At 39.8% G+C, this 20,340-nt stretch overlaps 1 protein-coding gene across 1 annotated transcript in view; it reads right to left on the reverse strand.

The window, feature by feature from the left end:
• The window catches only part of grin2ca (glutamate receptor, ionotropic, N-methyl D-aspartate 2Ca), a 53,027-nt gene extending 33,959 nt beyond the window's left edge, over nt 1-19,068 (reverse strand). Inside the window, exons 1-2 of the mRNA XM_032588083.1 lie at nt 18,072-19,068; nt 1,571-2,021 (exon numbers count right to left, since the gene is read on the reverse strand). Of these exons, the coding sequence (XP_032443974.1) occupies nt 1,571-2,005 (435 nt within the window). The 5' untranslated portion in view covers nt 2,006-2,021; nt 18,072-19,068. The remainder of the gene's footprint in view (nt 1-1,570; nt 2,022-18,071) is intronic.
• Between the last annotated feature and the right edge of the window lie 1,272 nt (nt 19,069-20,340).

Below are 20,340 nucleotides of genomic sequence, written 5' to 3' on the forward strand. Positions count from 1 at the left end.
CAATGTTGATTATTTTCACTCTCAAAATTGATATTTCCTCCAACCGTGTCCTATTCTATAACATGACATTCACTGTTTCCTAAATCTTTTAAGATCATCAGTTTGAACAAGCATTTCCCATGGTATTACATTCCTCTGCCAGCCTGTCCTTCTGTACACATCTGTAGTAGACAACCAGGAGAAAGCCATTTTGAAAGGATTACTGTCTGTCCCTGTGGCTGATCCCTTTGTGCAGAGTGTTTATGCCTCCTTGATGGATCACTGCTGCTACACCTCCCAGCTTCAAACCAAACAAAGTTTAAACACTCAGATGTGTCACAAGCTTCTCTTGAGCCCTCTACCACGACTCCCTTCTCACAATATACGGAGCTGAGCTGATTTCAAACTCCACATTGATCATAAAGTCAAAGGTTAGATTAAATATGAGAGATATCTGTTTCCGGTTCCATTTTCTGATTTCTATTAATGCATTTATCTGCAGACTGAGATTGTTTATGATTCATTGTAAAAATAATGGAGTCTAATGTCAGCTATTTCAGCACATTTGCTGTCCATATGGAAATAATGATGTTTGATGACATACATCATTAGTTTTCAGGGAAAAGGTTTCCTTTCTGCTTTTGGGAGTGTAATTACAGTACAGTAGGCGTTAGACTGTTTGGAGTGATTGACTAATATATTACAAAAGACAGAACCTGAACATCAGGTTCTAACTGAAATGTACCCATAAGTAAAAAGGTTCTGTTGAACTGAAACACAAAGTAATTTACAGTTTATAGAGTAATTAATTATATAGAACATAGTCATTATTTAAGAATATAGTGATATTAGCAGAAAGATGTAATTTTATCAGAAAACATATCTTAAAATTATGAGAAAAGTCATTTTAATGAGAAACATAGACAGTCATGAAGTTCTGACTTGACCAGCTCAGTCTGTTTCTTCTCAACATACACAGTTGTTATGAAAAATAACTGGCAGTAGGTCCATTTCAAAGTCCTGCTACTGATAATAATTTGATGCTGATGTGTTAAAGAATAAGTATTTTTTAAGTATTATGGATTATATAAAAGATACTATTAAAATGTTTTGCTGTTTTTCACATACGTCTTCTTCTAATATTACAGCTTTATGCTGGTAATAATAGAACATTATTCTCATAATTAAAGAAAAAGACTTAGCTTGCCCCTAATACTATATTGTTGAGTTGAGTTGAATTCAAAGTCCAAATAAATAGAAGCTGATGGTAGGCCTAAAGCACGCTCATGTCAGTCAACCCATTGGTAAAAAAAAGTTCAGATTTTTTAAGAATTAGTCTTCAAAAGCCAAAAAGTTAATTAACAGATTAAATCAACTTACCGGCCAACCCTAAGAACTAACGTTGTTGAAGCATTTATGCTAATTGCTGTTTTTAGCAGTGGAGGGAGACATGCCAAGAAAAAGTGCGTAGAAAACAACAGAAACCTCAAAAGTGAGGAGACATTTTAAAACAGCAACTCAGCACATTGCATGCAACCCCAAATGGGTCTTCATTGGTCCCGTCCCTTCCTTAAATTTGACCCTGACTGACCTTGTATGGCAGGACCACTGCAGAGCCGCCGCTAATACCCACAATGGGCACAGCTGTCTGTGTGGAGATGAAGTCCAGAATCTGTGCCACAGCCTCAGAGCCAACATTGTCCTCAAACACCACGCCGTGGACCCGGTTAGTTGACAGGGTGTCGCAGATCCGGGTGAGCAGAGCGCGTGGGTTAGTGTTGTTGACCAGCACAGTGATGGGGTTCACCTCCAGCGGCAGGTCCATGAAGTTTTCCCGGCTCAAACGGCCCTTTATCTCCGTCTGGTAGGCTGGGCCGCTGAACACCACCGCTACGTTCACGGAGGGCACGGGGAACCCGAAGGGCCGACCCAAAGAGGAGGGGGTTGTGCAGAACAGCAGCAGCAACAGCGGCAGCGGTGGCGGCCACCACAGGGAGTCACTCCAACTGCCCAGACGAAGGCCCATCTCCGTCACCTACTGCCTGTAGAACGGGTTGGAGTAGAGAGAGGGGATCAAAAGAGGGTTGATAGAGTAGATCATTTAAAAAATATATATAAATGCCAATATTTCTTCACTTTGATCAAAGAGACTGCCTTTTATTTTGGGAAACAACATTTTGGCTTTGTTTTGGTCCTCGTTCTAGTCTGAAATGTCCATTAACGAGCCCCAGAGTGATACTTTCAGACTACATCCACATACAAGAGGGAGCTTTGGCCGGGCTGTGGCGTCTCAGGCCGGCAGCTGCCACCCTGCTGTTGCTGCATTCAGCCTGCCAACCCAACAGATGGCGTCCAGTGTTTAATGCAACAAATGGAGAACAAGGGGATTTAGAGTATTTCTCGTGACAGTACTTTTGATGCTGTTACTTAGTTTCATCAGCAGTTCCAGGCTTAATCACATAAAGGTTGTAATGCATGCTGTTCACTATCCTGATTAATGAGATGTCTTGTGTTATGACGGATTTTTGGAGGCACTTTTCTGCTTTTCTTATGAGTTTTAAAATTAGGATTTATACTTTTTGAGCAACTTGTATTTACATTAAAAGCTTGCAGCGAGTGGTTTATATTGTAGCCAGACAGCAGTTTGTGTTGAGCTCTCAGACAGCACTGGGCTCTTTGTCAAATCTGTCACAGAAACGTTTGTGGCTCTTAGGGAGAGCTCTTCAATGGTCCCCTGTCACAGGACTCTGATCCACCATGTGATGGAATCCCATTGGGGTGAATATATTGTAATCCCTTGGTAATCCCTGCCAGGCGTCATGGCTTGCAGCTTGATTGTAGTGTAGAAACTTATCGAGATCCGGCTGCTGCACAAAGTAAACTGTTGTTTAGTTCTGCTGCTATACCTGTTCCTACGTTGCCTTTTAGCTATCTCACATCTGGAATACAAATAAAACAGCTTTAAAGGCATGTGATGCTTCTATGCAGACGCTTCTTTATAAATGTCTTAACTTTTATTATGCACACACAGAGAGGACACTGCAGATTTATAAAACCTAGCACAAGAACAAATGGGCTGAATATTTTTCAGCAGATATAACAAGCACAAAAACTCACAGAAACCAATCAAATCCCAGAAGCAACGGTTTGAATGTAGTCTGATCCATGCAGATCTTTGAGGCGTATGTGAATGATTCTATATGCAAGGAACTGGCAGATCTAGAGGACGCAAGTGGTGGCAGTAAGAATGAGCTAACATGATTTAGGGCTGAGGGATAAAATCAAATTTTGAATGCATCGAGGTGAAGAAATGGACGGTTCTGAATCGATTTACAAATGACAAACTTGATTATCTTGACGCTAATTGATAACCTAATTGTGAAGAATATACAGAGAGGAACTCTGAATCACACAAGTGTAGCACCTGGACAGTTTATTAGGACATGAGCGACTGCATCCTCTGCACTAAAGGACACGTTCCTTGGACAAGAGTTGTACATGAAATAAGCAAGAAATATTTTCAAACATGACAAACTTGAGAAAGCATAATATTTTTCCCCCATGAACTTGTTTTGTCTTGCTGTGGTTCAGTATTTCTGTGGAGGATCTCAGAGGTGGGATGGCGGCTCCATATCCCAAAAACCCCGACTCTTAATGACTGCATGGTTGCAGAACCTCTCTGGTATCAGTTGGAATGAGCTTAGTAATCAGCTTTACCTTTTCTGAGTCAACAGAAATCTGTAGCATCACTGACTTGATGGGCTTCTGGTTCTGTTTTTTTTTTTTTCCCTTTACCACCAGATTGAACCTTAAAATATTAGTAATAACCTTTACCTAACCAGATAAAAAACCTGGAGATATAAACTCTCTTTTTCAAGACAGACCAGGCAAGAATAGCAGCACCATTTACAAATATCAACAATAGGGCTACAGCTAATGATTATTTTAGTAATTGAGCATTCTGTTGATTATTCTGACAAATAATCTTGTAATCGGACAATAAAGGTTCTGTAGAAACTACTTGAGCTTATTTATGAGTAATGCAAATATACAAAAAATAACATTAAATCATTCTAATGCAATCCTAAAGCATTACCAACAGCCATTACCAATCTGCATGATGAACTTTACTCTATTCATAGAAACTAAAAACAAACATTAGCTATAAATAACTTAAATTTCCTCCTAACTGCCCTCAGCCACACAGAGTTGTTTCTGTGTCACAGTAAATCTAAAAATAAAGTGTGACAGATTACGTCTCAGGGGTATTTGTATAAATAAAATCCAAATAAAAATGGATTACAGTTTATAAGTTGTTTTTTCTTTCTGCTTCAGTTCCAGTTAAAGTGCAGCAGTGTCAAACAAAACAAGCTTATTTAGCTGACAGGTGTTTTTTCCTCCATATCACTCCATGCCAAGTGTAGGATGGACAAGTTAAGCACTGAATGGGAGTACATATTCTGTTTCATCTCAAAATAGTCATAAGATGGTGGACAAACCAAGTTTTGTTCCTGTTATATACAAGTGTTTAATTTAACAGAAACAGGATTACAAATGAACTAACATAGCTTCATTTAGCATCATTCTGAGTAAACTGGAGCTGTTTTGCAAATAAGAATGAACAAAAGTTGAAACTGCTGCACACTAGAGCTGGTAGAAACACATCACACATTCATAGGGCTGAATACATTTTGATTTACACATTTCAGATTTGAAAAATAATATAAATACTATTCCTACTTTATGTTGTTCTAGCACAAAAAATCCTAATGACATTGGAGATTTTTGGATGTAAAAAGATAAGATGCCTTTGCTCACACAGGTCTGCTGGTTTTGGATCCGTTTAGAATAAGACAAAATTACTGAGATCTGTTTGTTCCAGAGACATAAAGTACATGGTTTGTCTGTCCTGTATGTTTACTACACCGTCTGCTTGGCTCTCGGTTCTTGTTGTTGATCGTGTAGTTAGCAGCAGAAACAGAAGACAGGTTGCTGCTGTCGTCACAACGCTGGTCCAACCTGGATTCACTGTGAGTCATTGTGTTCTTGCTGACGCAAGCTGTGGAACACACTACCTCCCAAACCCTCATTTACACACACACACTTACTTTATTAGAAGCTTTGACTCAGCTTGTGTTATTAGTTACTATTATAAGTATTGGCTTATGATATGAATACAGTAACATTTAGTAATAATTAAAAAATCACTTGTTTATCTAATGCCATGGTAATTTAGTTCAGGCAAATAAGTAAATTAGTTGTTTTTTTTATAAATTGTGATTTAATGAGCTAAAGCTAAGAAAACATTTTGTAGTTGGTTGCATTTATTTATTTCTCTGAAATGTTTTCATTTCTTTTCTCAGTGATAAAGAAGACAAATAAATTTTCACTTGTCTCATATCACAAATTTTAACTCTAATTTGAAGGAATTTATGTTAATTTTTCATTTCCTACTTCTGCAATGTGTATTTTCCATCAAAAGCGGTGAGCCAGAAATGTACAAATTTTATGTCGGTTTCTAACTAAAATGTGTTTAAACTCCATACCAGTACAAAGAGAAATCCCTAATTTTCTATACTGCTGATTTTTCAGGGCAAAAGATAAAATAAATCTAACCATTTTATATGTTATTGTCAGAACAAGCAAACTTCAGGCAATTCAGCCACCACTGAGTAAAAACATTAACTGAAGTGTTGGTTTCCTCTGTAGCATTATAGCAGTTGTGATTGACGTGATCAATATCAATCGAAAATACGATAGGAAGTTAAATATTTTCACTGAGCTCTTATCTAGAACCGTACGGCATTCTGGGTTATGTAGGCAGAGAGAAATGAGTCAGGAATGGTTGCTGGATCACAAAGATTGCCCTCTAAATGTTGTCCGTTCCACCAGGTCATAATGTTATGCCTAATTGAGGGCTACATTTTGTTGGGTTTCATGTTTTATACAAAGAGGACAGTTATTTGTGTTTTTAGTAAAGTAACTGTTAAAGGTGGTAGTTGTTTAGTTACCTGTCAGCCAGTGAAAATAACCAGGAAGATTAGCAGCTGCTTCTTGCCAACAGTCTGCTCTCTGTCTCAGACTCTGACTAATGAACATTGAAGATGTGCTTAACCCCCTCTAGTGGGAGACACACAGAGGAAGCAGCCTCTTCACAGAAGGAGCTCCCAGAGTTTTATCATGAATTATTTACCAATATTTTCCCCACTGACATCTGGACACTTTGATAACTCCAGCAGGTGAATAATAACTTTCAGCTCAGATAAATTGAAATCTTTTGATCTACAGAATTTGGTACACATTTTGGCATTGAATATTGCATGTTTTACAACCCGCCATCAAAAGAAACCATATTTTTCTTCCTCGTGTATTTTTATTTCAAACATGAGCCCATACCCTCATATCTTCGTCTTCCAGTATTCTTTATCTTTTCTGTAAATCGCTAAATTAAGCTGCATCTCTTCTAACGGTGTGACTTTTACTAGATGAGGTATGACCTGTCATTTATTAGTCACTGCTGTCATTCTCTCCTCGTGACGCCTGCGGCTCATTAGCGAGTCCCTGCAGCGGTAAAAACATCTGGCTCAGAGGTGTGGTCTCATCTGCGCAGTGTTTAATGCCTGGCTTTGTATTCTGGGCATGAAGCCTGTGGCCACACCTGTCCCATCCCGCTGTCACGTGAGCAGATTCAGCCATGCATCTGCAGCCTGTTAGGGCTGCGGTTCACATGCTGACAGAGTCATCCTCAGTGTCGTTATCAGTAAAGCTGCAGATCGGTCAGAGAGTCCACAGAGGCCGAGGTCACTCCACAATCAATCTGCTACTGCCACGTCGCGACCTTTAGAAATCTGATTGAGAAATATGAGTTTTCTATAACTTAATCAGCCTCTTACTCGATTTTTATTGCTTGAGTTAAGTTAGCCAAGTTATGAGAACAGTGAATTCATCATTTCTCTTTAAATGCTAAAATCACTTGAATTTCCTTACAATATGTCTCTAATAATTAGTCATTTTTAAAACCAAGAACAAGTACTTCTATTTAAGTACTTGCCGACAGATCTGTCATGATAACAAAGTTTACCGGACGATAAATTGTCCCATAAGTTACTGTGATAAACGATAATATTGTTGTTTTGAGATTTCTTTAAACAATATTGTCCTTCAAAAAATAAGTTAGTTGAGACCAAAGCACCAGACTGAAGAATTATCATCCAGTTCTTGGTAGAAAGAGAAAAATGATAAATTATGCCAATGGAAATGATTGAGCTTATTTAAATTTATTATGCAAGTAATTGATTTGATTATTGTGACAGGCCTTCTTGCAATGCCAATTGCCAATAAGAGTTTTTATTTATCTATAATTTAGTTATGTCTTTTATATTAAAGGTTTCACACATCTCACACTTGATTTCAAATATTCCATTAATGTGGAATAATCCAATTCAGGTTTGAAGTGTTAAGTATTTAACTTTTTAAACTAGAGCAGATTAAAGATGCTTAAGGGAGTGAAAAATTAAGTGGAAATGGCCGTTAGCCATTTCCCAACTTCAGCTCCATGATAATTTGTCTCTAACGTCGTTACAGACAAACTGACCATGGTGGCGGCTAGAAATCTCATACTTTGACTCTAACACACCAAAGAAACATCAAAATCCCACATTATCAACGTCGGATGATAGCTCGTCATCAAGAGCATTGGGTAAGAAATTCCATGATTTTGGGTATCTTTTCCCATTTCATGGTCTCCAAACAGCCCTCCTCTGATCTGCTTCATGCTTAAATCATACATAGAGCCAGTTCTTTCCTGCACATTTTAACTTTCAAAAATTCAGTTTGTATCGCAACTTGATTTTTGACACCATCACATTAGCTGGTTGTTGAAGCCTTTTTGATTTAAAAAAATATTTTTAAGCGTCAATCTCTATCCATCCATCCATTTTGTGTTAAAGCCATGAAGTAATGAGTCAGAAACACACTACAAGAGTGGTGTGTGCGTGTGTGTGTTTCTAGCCTTAAATCTCCACTTCAGCTTGCTGCACAGACCCTCTGTAATTGCTACATCACATACTTGAGCCGCAGCATTGGTTTACCCCTGCAGAAGTCAGCTGATGGGCTGCAACTTCATTATTTGGTGGTCAGGGGGCATAAAATTGAATTCATCCCTTTCACCCCTTTAACAAAATACATGGAGACATCAAAAAGTCCTGCCTTTAGTTGTTGTATTTTGGTAGCGATTGACTCAAAGAGGGAAAACCACCAAAGGTTATTGTTAAAGAAGCTTGCTGTTCATATTGTTTTATCTAATCATGTTAATGGAAAGTAAACCTGTGATAGTAAATGGATAACTAAAACCTTGTGAATCAAAGTTCTTTTAAAGGACTCTGGGAGATTTGCAGAGTATGAACCCAATCAGTTCTTGACTTTTGGTCAGTAGCCTAAAATCTTCTTCAGAGAAAAGTGAATTATAGCTTTATTTTGGAAATCCAAAGTCCTGGAGTCTGGAGGAATAGGGGAGAGGCACAGAATCCAACGAGCAACGTTTACAGAACGTCATGCTTCCCTCTGCTGATTAACTTTATGGAAATATTGATTTCATTTTCCAGTAGGACCTGGCACCGGCCCTTCCAGCGAGTAGGACCAGTACCTGCTTTAATGACCACTTTATTTACCAATGTGCTTGATTGGCCAGCTGACTGGCCCGACTTGAACCTCATGGAAAATCTATGCAGGATTGATGAGACAAAGATGAGAGACCCGAGCTGGTCATTGATATGAACTACAGGCTTTTAAAGACCAGTGGGAATCTTTGGGGACTTTACAATTTGATTTGAATACAGTTCAGAAAATTATAACTAGGTTTGTAACAATTCATTGAATGATTTGAGTACCTCAATTTTTAAAATTCCTTGAGGCAGATTATCTGACTTGAGGCTTTGTTAAATTATGTTTTACTATTTAAAACAATGAGTTCCAGCTGGATGACTATTTCTGTTGTGCAACACTCACTTACGTCGGTGAGTTGTTGACGAATGCTAAGTGAACTTGTCATTTTCAGTTTCTTACCAGCGAAAGTGTGCGATATCAGTAATAGTTGAATTGTAATTGTAAGATGAAAGGATGGTTCCACTTTGCTCGGAAACATCTACATCCAAAAGTACCATCTGTCGCAGGCTTCAGTCAATGTGACATAGGCTTTGAAGTAACTAGCAACCCTTTCCTGGTAAACTCCTGACACTACGTAGATGTGTAATATCTCTAGCCTCGCGCTGCCTGTCAGAAATCCCCCCTGCAGGAACGGACCGATCCGTTTGCGAATGCTGAATCAGATTATAACTGCTGGACTTAAGCCAGATCATCAGCATCATCATAAAAATGCATCTCTGTTATTTCAGTTATCCTTGTCTGATCTTGGGATTTTTGTCCAGAACTATGTCAGATTTAGCTTCAGTTTAAATTTCTGACGTCTTATAGCCGCTGTTAGCAGAGCCTTATTGAAACGAGCTACAGCGTGGCGGTTCATATAAACATATATATATTTTTAGCTGTGTTGGGATTAAGAAAACAACTGTTGTGTTTCTTAGTGAGGCTGTGTCTGGCGCAGCTCTGCAGTGCCTGGCGCTGCCGATAATTAACTGGACCAAACCAGTTCTGAAGTGCAGTCGACCAGAAGCCAAAAATGTTAATGTTCTCTTTCCACTTACGCAGCACTTGAGCTGAACACAGCTTAATGAAGTACTTTTATATTTCCATCAGATTCACATTGATGCTTCATGACGTAAACTGATAAAAAAAATCACCTGGAAGTGCAGGTGAGTGGATCTTGAAGCTCTGTGTGGAAATAAGGCTGACGAAGAACAAACAAAACCAAGAAAACAGAGTTTTAAAATCTTGACGGATAAGATTGTTCACAATGGTTTATGTCTTGGAAGTTGTATCTTTTCTTAATGGAGCAAACTCCTCTCTGATGTTGCTGGTCTTCACTCGCTATCTCCAAATAAGAAAGACATCTGCACAAAGCCAAGACTCCTAGGAAACAACCACTGAGTCCAAAGCTTAATTTAGCACGCCCCTGAGGGGCAGCAATGGACAAACAAGACTGAATCTGTGCCACTCCGCTGGCAACGTTCCATACAGCATTCTCCACAGATCACCTGCCAAACAGACTAATGTCGCCTCTCTTTTCTAATTATATGTTCATTAAACTGTCTGTTGCAAGGAGAGCTTCTCATCTTCTGGTACCCAAATCTTCTTGCAGCGATTGTGTTAATTAGTCATTTCCATTTTCCTTGCCGTTAATCTCCTGTAAACATCTGATTAAGTGTGGCATGGTTGAATTGCTTAAACCTTGAAGAATCAATGCATAGAAACAGTTAAGAAAAAAATCAATAACAGTTTCACCTATCTAGTTCCTGTAAGTCCTTCACTAAAGCAGACATTTGGCTTCTTGTCTTTCAGAAAAAGACCTTGATGACATTGACACAAACACTCTTCATTAAAACTAACAGTTGAAGCTCCTACTTGGAAACAAGCTAGTATATTTTCTGACAGGAATTGCAGAAAGGCAGAGAAAATGTTAGACTAGCAACAAAATAACCTGAAATCAAACAACAAACAGCCAATTTAGGTCTCATTCTAAATAGAGCTGCACAATGTATTGAATTGGAATGGCCGTTGCATTATTGAATGTGTGTTATATGCACTGATCTGAAAATTTGATTGATATAGATATCCAAAAATAATATTACTGTTATAGCCGATAACTGAGACCCATATTTATTTTCCTAGCTCTTCAACGCTGTGGAGGAACAATCACACGTCTGCTTCAGTCAAACTCCTCACCATCCAGCGGTGCATCACTGTCACATGGTCAAACAAATACCACATGACCAACCATCTACGCTCCTGAATCAGAAGCAGCAAGAAAATGGAGAAAAAAGTTTTTTAATATCAGCCCAGTTTTAGTAATTGAACTGATAACAAAGTTAATTCTGATATCTTATGTATTTCTAGTTATATCAGTGTTCATGAAAACATTTGCCAAGCAGTCAAACACATAAGACAATTTACTTGCATTCTACAGATTTGTCTGTTTAATACACTTCAATCAAATCAATTAAGTTTCAGCAGCAAGGAGTTTACATAATAAAAACACAAAATTACAAAGTTATAAAGAAAACACCATTTGGTCAGCGATTGCCATCACCAAAATTAAACACATACTTCCATATATTACTCTGCACTTTTAAATATGGTAGATAGGAATTTTAGAGAAACAACAAATTCCATCTGCTGCTGGTACCTGTTGTATCAACCTTCCAGACCAATCAGGTCTACTGGTTCAGAACCAGAACCAAACATGGAGAAACAGCATTCAGTTTTTATTCTCCTTTAATCATGAACAAACTTCCAGAAGCCTGCAAAACTTTTGAAACACCGAGTTCCTTTAAATCAAGGCTAAAAACAACTTGTTTAGAGTTGCTTTGATAAATAATATCTGGAACATTGATTCATATATTTGGTGTATATTTGCTTGCTGATTTGATGATGGCATTTGACAAAATGTAATGTTTATTGGTTACTGTTATGTTTTCAAGGTGTAAAACACTGTAACTACTTGTTACATAAATCTGCTACACCATTAAACTTAACTTGACATCAGTGCTTGTATCCAGGCCATAGGGAGAGTCAAAGTGTATTGACATGGTACCTGCAGTGTGTCCGTTCTCCCAGCTCTCTTACTTCCCTCGTGAATCAAGGCGTAAAAGCAGTTGAGGGGTTGTTTGGACTCATGAACACAGACAGTTTATCTAAGCCATATGAAAGCTCCTCCAGCGACTGGTTCTTCTGCTGCCAGTCAGAGTCCTCCTCATGGTCATCCTGTGAGCTGTGTGTTGATTTACTGCTCCACTCTTCATGAAACAGTGTGCTTTGAGATGGCCATCTGACAAACCCAGTCCGCCATAAGAAACGGCTTAAGACCAAGTCTGAGTCTGGCATCGTCTGCTCGTGGCTCCCACAGGGAAACTACGATGGAGGCTCTTCAGCCTAAAGCTCTGATAATTTATCTGTCCCTGCAGACTCCTGGAGACACAGCGACATGGATCAGACTCCATCAGATATTAGTTTCTGTCCCATGCTTTACCTTCGCTGCTGCCCAGAGCACTACAGAAATATTTAAGACGTGCTCCACATGAACTATATGTGATTCATGATTGAGCCGCCTTTCGATGGAAATCCTGTCCAGGTGAAATCTCAATAAATCCCAGATAAGCTGCATAGATGTCTCCAAGGTCTGGGTGGATGGGAGATGGGGACCTAAAACTTCTCATAAATTTTTGCATACTGCTAGAAGGAATCAATCAAAGGGCGTTGAAGCTTTGGTCGGTCTCTCTGTGCATTAAGGGATTTAAATACGGAGGAAGGAGATGGAGCAGCTGGATTTTCTGAGCTGTTATCAGCAGCTTTTAAATGCCACAACAGATGGAAAAGTGTCCACTTGTGCTGTATGACAATTTTAACTTTGATCTACCCCCCAACCTGTTTGGTTGAGTTAATATAACAAGACGTAATGAAGTGGGATCAGTGTGTGTATGCGCATATTTTTACACACAATTATTCCATCAGCTGTTCCTTGGATTTATGTTTAGTAGTTAAAAATCTTTAGTGTTGTAGCTGTAGAACGTGTTATCTCTGAGGGCTTGACATGATCCTCTGGTATTGCTGTTCCTGCTTGGACCCGGTGTTCTGACCTGACATCATGCCAGGTAAGTTGGAGGTCCTCCACTGATGTTTTACGGCTGCTCTGCCGTATGTAAAGCAGGGATCAGTGTAAACCCCGGTTAAGCTGAAACTGTGCCCACCGGTGCAGAACCAGAACAACCCCCGCCACCTCTGCCGCTGAGCCAGCTGTCACCAGCCTGCTCTCACGGAAGACTCGCGCTCTGTCCACCATGCAGCCGACCTCTGACCTGCACACACAGGCTATAATCCACGTGTGAGAAGACCACTTTGTTCATAATCTGTCCTGTCTGTGTGTGTGGTCTTGTGGTTTCAATTACTCTATTTCTCCCTAGTAACTTCCACTTCACTGTCATTAACACATTTTCTGAGACACGACTGATGGTAGAAAGGAGGAAAGAGGTCATGGATGGGAGAATAAGCTATACGTGTTATGCATGTTTTCAGTCACATTAAATAAATGCACTATGACTTGAAGGGAACTGTTTTGTTTTATCAAGCTAAATTTTAATTTGAAATGTAAACAACTTCAACACTGTGGAGTACTGGTACAGTACTCCACAGTACTGGAGTCCAGTTTGATGATAAAGTCCAGTTTGATGATAAAACGATACCAATTTAGATCACAATTTAAACTTTTATCTTTTCAGATTTTAGGTTGATACAGACCTTCAATATAGAGAAAAAATTAATAGCCAATGATACTAAGAGTTGTCCCACACTGGACCAATCATGACTACAATAGGGCCCCTGTAAAGTCACATTGATGCGCAAAAGGCTAATGTCTGTGTAGCTGCAGCTTCTTATTTAAGAAAAAAAATGAGTCTAATGAAGTAAAAAGACAGAAGATTCATAGTTTACAAGAACGATCCATACAGTTCAATCTTGTGGAGGTATCTTGGCTATTTTATATAAGGACAAAAAAATAAATGATCAAACACTGCAATTCATGTAGCGCTCATGTTCCGAAGATGTCTGTTAATACCACAAATCTGTTTAACATCGTGCACCAGTGGCGCCCCCTGGAGCACGCACAGCATATACTTTTACAGCTTGTGCTAAGCCCCCAGGAAACGTCTGTACAGCGTAATATCTGAGCCAGCACAACTCTACAGTACTGAGGCAGTTCTCCCCTAAATGGAATTTGGTTTGTTTTTCCGAGTAAAGACAATGCCTATATTATTTAATTTTTGTCTTTTACAGATGCTTAAATGTGCATGGAGGATATAAACTGATACTGTTCTTGTTTTTGTCTTTTTATGTTTCTTTTTTATTGTTTGTTGTTAAAAAAAATAGCAATATTTAAAATGAGAAAAGAGATTTTAATAATTTAGAATCCGATGTCAATTATACTTATTTGACATCAGCAAAACAACATGTCCATTTGTCCAAAGTCAGTCCTCAGGGGCTGGTTATTTATTGTCCCTGGTTCAACATTCTTGTGATAAATGCCTCCTCAGCATGTCAGTGTTCTGCAGAAACCTGCTAACCATCTGATTCTAGTTTTTGGTAACTTAATATTAAAATGAGAATTTATCTAAAAACACCAAATATTACACACTTCCTGTCAGTCTATTTCCAACAAAACGTTTTTAAAATAATTTACTGAAAAACAAACAAAGCAATCTTCTCCATAAGCATTTTTGGGTTTTAGTTTTCTGTGGAAATTATGTCATTGATTTGGCAGAAATGAGTAGTTCTTTATCTTACAGGAGGATTGTTTAAATGGTGTCTTAGACCCACAACGCTTTCTAAAACCATCTTTCAGGCTTTGTTGATCGTTTTTGGCTGCAATTCTGAAGTGACAATGGCGCATGTGGTAATACTGAAGAAGTGTGCAACAAAGAAAGCCAAAAAAAGCCCAAAGTACGTCACGATCACAAGTCACCTCTGCCAGCTGAGACACCAGAACATTTTGTGTCACTTTTTGTTGGCCTGATTCCTTCAGATGAATCTTGCAAAGTCGAACGCCTCATTCTCTTCGGACATTTAAAGATGCCTTGTGGGCCAACCCAACACATACACACACACACATACACTTTGCCTCTAAGGTTATCATTGTCATCATTCTTCACTGAGATGCTCCTCACCGTGTCGTAGCTCAGGGCTAAATATGACAAATGAAGCGGCACACATGCAAAGGCGAACAGAAAACGATTAGACTAATCGATTTCCTGCATGTGCACACGCTTGGACCACACATGCACCCTCAGGCTGGATCCGTGAAAGGTAGAGGAATGACAATAAAACAGAGGCGATGCCAGCACCACCCCCGTCCTTCGTTTCTCAGCCCACAACGTGTCAGTTTTCCTTCTCAACAGGGACAGGACGGTAGACGGGTGCAAGCGGCGCTGCGCCGTGAATATAAATGGGCCTGGAGTCTCTGTTGTGCCTGCGAGAGCAGCCGTAAACTTAGAGCAACACAACCTGCTACAAATTGTCTGCCACATATTTAAGATCTCATCTCAAAGCTTGCAAAAGCGCTCTCAGCACCGCTGTGACAGATCAGCGCCAGAGCGTCTCCCCGGATCCTCAGGTTTCTACAATGTGGAGACGAATAGATCATGTGATGATGCACCGTCACCTGATTGGGAGTGAGATTTACAACTCCTCTGTCATGACCTTGGGTGGATGGCTCTGATATCCTGCAGCCATCATTTGCTTGCAGTAACAGGTTTACTGTCCTGGATGCTTACAGCTGCCTGTCAGTCAGCGTGGATAAAACAGATATCTGTGCAGCCAGGTGTGCCTCTTGTTTTAGTTTTTCCATTTTTCCACACATGTCCTGCCAGTCTTATCCAGTTCCTCTTAGTTTTTCAGACAGAGAAGAGAGTGCCAGCTATGAAGACAGCAAACATATTACTATTGAATTATCATAAATTAAAATACCACCAAAAAACTCATTCATTTCAGTAATTCAGTGCAAAAAGTGCCTTGGCTGATACTTGTGCAAACAACTTAAGTTCAGTAGACTCAGCTCAATTGGGGACCAAATTGCAACATTTGACACATTTTTAGTTGGTGTCAAACGAACCAAACTCTTGAAAAACCTCTTCAGCGACAAAAGCGAAGGAGGTGGATTAGCAGAGCTGCTAACAACTGATAGTGTCATCCAGGATGTGTTACTGTAGAATATTGTCTCTGCTGCCTGGATATTGAGCTGTTAGGAGCAACTGTGTTCAGTCAGAGGTATCTTCAGAATCGCTGGAAAACTGACTACTGCTAGTGGAGATCACTCCTGCCTAAAGCATCACCATCCACAACGCATGTTGGAAGATACTTGGACAACATGAGTTACGACAACATTAATCTACCTTTTGGGATAAATAAAGTATTTTTAAACCAAATTTAAGTTTTGTAACCTGGTAACCGGTTACAAACACTAGCATTAAATAACAGACTTCTTTGCTTTGTGAGTAAAATGTGCAGCTGTTACAAAAAGGACAATTTGTTCCGTCCTTACTTTGTTTTGCTTGAATTAAGTCAATCCTTGTTCTTATTGCCGTTAAAGTACAAATGTGTTTTTGTGTCATAAGGGCATGAAATTGTAAAAAGGAAAAAAGAAAAAAGCAATTTAATCACAGCATGTATCAGTTGTTATTGATCAGTCTCTGCTTCAGTCTGACATCCAGCTGCAGATTCCTCCATCATGCTTGTTGGTGTGTTGCTCCTTGCAGCGATCTTTGTGTGTGTGAGATTATATGCTGTTGTGTTGCATTGGTTTCTTTGCTCTCTTATACACACACACACACACAGACGAATGTATGTATGGATGTTTGAATTACACACGCCTGCGTACATCCAATTACTGAAGCCAAGATATGGTTGGCATAACATAATGAAGAGCCATTTTTCAGCAGCCTAACTGGAGCTGCGGCATCTCACCCCTCATTCTGCTTTATTCTGTGAAATAAATGGAGGGAAAACATGTTTTCACCCGTGGAACGGATGATTTTGTCCCCGTTTCTATATAGGACAATAGTTGAGTTACTTTTGTTGGGGTTTGAAATATTGGTAACAATGAAGTAAATATTGAATTAATCTAGATAAATTACTTAGAAGTAGAAAAGAACATTGCCACTATTATAAAATCTAAAAATGATGGCCGGGACTTTATTGCATTCATTTAATTTAATTAATGAAAGTAAAAAGAATTAACGCAATTAATCGCATTTTTCTATTTTATATGCAAAAGTTCAGAGCCAGAACCTTTGTGTTGCGTTTCTAGTAGGCCAGTAAATTTGACGCACAAACATCTGCAAAGAACAGTGACAAAGCTGCTTCTCTTGGCCGACGGTGGGTTAGTTCCTACTTCAGGAAAACGGTCTGAGACGTTGGAAAAGACTATTGTTGTGTTCATGTTATGCTAAAAGTAGTTATCCCATCAGCAAAACTCTCGAGGCCTGAAATAGCATCTCAATGCTAAACAAGCTGCTAATGCTAACGCCAGGGTCCACATTTCTAAAGAATGATCAGGGCTTCTTCAAACACTGGGAAGCTGAACTTTACACCAATCTGATGGTTGAAGAACCGGGATAACTGATTAAAAACTCTAAATATCTGTATGTATCTGTAAAAATATGTATCTTTGTCAAACGTTTAGTTGTTTACAGACTCGGACCAGAAGAAGTTTCCTTTCTTTCAACCAACCTTTGCTGACCTGTGACCTTGATGTCATTGATGGCCCTGATGGAATAATGTGTAGAAAAAATAAACTCAGGTTTTAAATTATTATCATTAGTTACATGTGAACCTTGTGACTGGTATAGTTAAAGTATTCTGATGATGCTGTGGCATTATTATAATAGCACCACTGCTGTTCATTTTGTCTTTACAATCATTTCTCTACTTTTACAAAAACATCTTTCTTTCTCTCTGTTTTCAGTTCTCTGCCTTTAAAATCCTTTTATCAGTTGTTTTGGTTGTTCTGGGATTCTGGGTCTTTATTGGCAGTTCAATTTGTCCTGCAGCAGCATCTCATGTCCAGCAGGCAGGTATCAAAAAAGAATCTGTTTACAGTGATGCATCGATCCACTCTGCTTAATCTCCCCCGGAGCGGAGTGTCTGAAAGCAACAGTTACAGCCACCAAACATCTACAACTTGTGTAAAAGCCAAACACAACATCCAGATGTTTGATCGGATCCTCTGCGCTCTGATAATTCTCAGAGAGAGGAAGACACTAAACACTGACACATAGTTGGGAGAGCAGCAGAAAGCATCCCTATCCGGCTCCCAGTTTGGGAAAGTGGGAACATTTGATCATGCGTTCTACGATTTCCAGCAGCTGACATTTGAATGAAGTGATAGTGACACATGAAAGCAGCACAAAGTGTTGGATGAAGGTGATCTTTACCTGCAGCGGCAGCTCACATCCAGCTCTGGCTCATCACCACTCATCCCGTGTCCTCGGCTTCAGCTGTCCTTCCCCACGTTTTTTTTCCTTCCCCTCCTATCCTTCCTCTTCGTTCTTTTTCTTCCTCTCCCTTCCTCCTTCCTCTTCCTCCTCCTGCACTTGTTTGAGTCTATTTCAGTAGCAGCAACAGTCGAGCCTGCTGCGACGGTGGCATGGTTTCCAGCACTTTGGCAGAAGGTCACATTATCACTCGCTGGTTAAAAGGGAGGAGGGAAGAAGAAGAGGAGCAGGAGGAGAAAGGGAAGAAGTGATGGAGGTGAGCAGTTGTCAGAGTTCGAAATTAAATCATGGTTTCCCCTGTAATTGTTCCAGGATAAAGTTGAGACAGGAATGTTTTCAGGTCAGATGATAGATTTCATATTACAGAGCAGTTATTTACATTTCACCCCTGGGACTTCAAATAGCCTTAAAACTTCAGCCATGTTAAATTTGAGAAGAATCCTCCCGATTCTGACCCTTTGTTTCGCTCAGCGCTGTCCGGTTCAAAAAGACGCAGAAGTACCCCATGTTTGGTTGAGACAATCCTCCACGCTGCGTGCCCCGTCTTTCACACACTCTGCAGGGTGACCCAGCCTCCCTGTTTTCCCCTCCTCTGGTGCAACCAGCCACTCCATCAAATTAAGAGTCAGAGAAATGCTCCAGCTGCCCGGGATGAGGCTGTCAGCGGCCAGCGACAGATGGCCGGAGTCGGGGTCCAGATGCCAGTCAGCTGCCGGAGTTGGGAAGCAATTGGACGCTCTTCTTGGCCTCCTTGGAAGCACAACTTCCTCTCTTCTTCTTTAAGCTGCACTTGTTGTTCAGTTGTGCTTGTTTGTGTTTCATCTCATGTCTCCACCTGGATCCCTCCTCCCAACATCAGCAGAGCTCCTGCTCTGGCTCCAGCAGCCGGCTGTAATCCTGACTCCTACATTCATGTCACAGGAAGGGCTTGTGAGCTCTAATCATTATGTAGTAAGGATTTATCCTCAAACTCTCCCTCCCTCCTCCAGCTCTCCCTTCCTCCCTCACCCACCCATCCCGTTGGTTTCCCTCGCTCTGCTGTTGGCGCACCGGCCGTCCTACAACTCTCAGCATTTCAACAGCCTCCATCACGCATCGCATCTCCTTTTTATGCAACATTTCTGCCTATTCTGGCTTGTTGCGTTTCGAGTCTCCACAGGTTTGCCCTTGAAGAAATCTCTGGGACAGACTGAGTCAGTGATCTGTTTTCCTTTCTGTGTTTGCACCGGTTTCCAGTGAACAGTAAGCAAGCATCTACTCACTTCTTAGTTTATATTAACTTAGTAAATAAAGAACAAAATTGCATGTCAGTGCATATTGAAAAAAATGGTGTTGCTGTGGCATATTTCATCCACCAGAGTGCAGCATTATGATTGTCCTTCTCTGTGTGTGTGAAGACATCCCAGTCCTCTGGTAAAGTCTCTCGGTTTCAGGACAGATTCTGGAACACGTTTGGTTTGGTTTGGTTGGAGGTCCTGGATTGAGTTCTGATACCAAGGCTGGCTTGAAATTAACTTTTACAAACATCCAGATTGAGTCTTATAAGGTCTTTGCTTGTAAAACCATGTGAAGGTCGTTCGTCTTCCTCAGGAATAAGAAGAGACACCAGGTTCTGGCTTTATTCACAATGATGATGTCAGACATGGAATTACATCATTTCCTGTTGCCCCACCACCACCAACATAAAATGAACAAAAGTAATTTTTAACCCTGCGTGCACTTTTACAAGTTTATTTATTAATGTGTTAATTTTTTTGGAAAGTTCTTGTCCCACCATGGAAATGGTGTTTGACATAACCTTGTTTCTCTGCAACTCTATAACTGTCTCAACTATTTGACTATTTTTTTTGATAATTGTTGAGCAGTGGCATAAATCGGTTTTATCAATTAACTAAGTTTTTATTTTTTGAAGATGGAAAATCTGGATTTTTTCCCCCCCAAATATTCCTTGGGTTTCTGTAGTTCAGAGAGTCAAGTGTGACTTAAAACCACATTCAAGTCTCACTTTCTCAACTCTTTGCTCTACATCGTCACTCGTGAGAGAAAACGTGAACACAGTTTCATCATTTCTCTGGTTTTTCATCTCTTGCTAATATCAGGGTTTTAATATCTTTGACTCATGCTACTTAAATACCCTACAACCACTTGTCCAAAATATCGTCCACATTTTACTTTCTGGTCATTTCCATTTATATTGGGGAGTATTATC

The sequence above is a fragment of the Xiphophorus hellerii genome, chromosome 16, assembly GCF_003331165.1.
Source record: "Xiphophorus hellerii strain 12219 chromosome 16, Xiphophorus_hellerii-4.1, whole genome shotgun sequence".
In the NCBI taxonomy this organism is placed as follows: domain Eukaryota; kingdom Metazoa; phylum Chordata; class Actinopteri; order Cyprinodontiformes; family Poeciliidae; genus Xiphophorus; species Xiphophorus hellerii.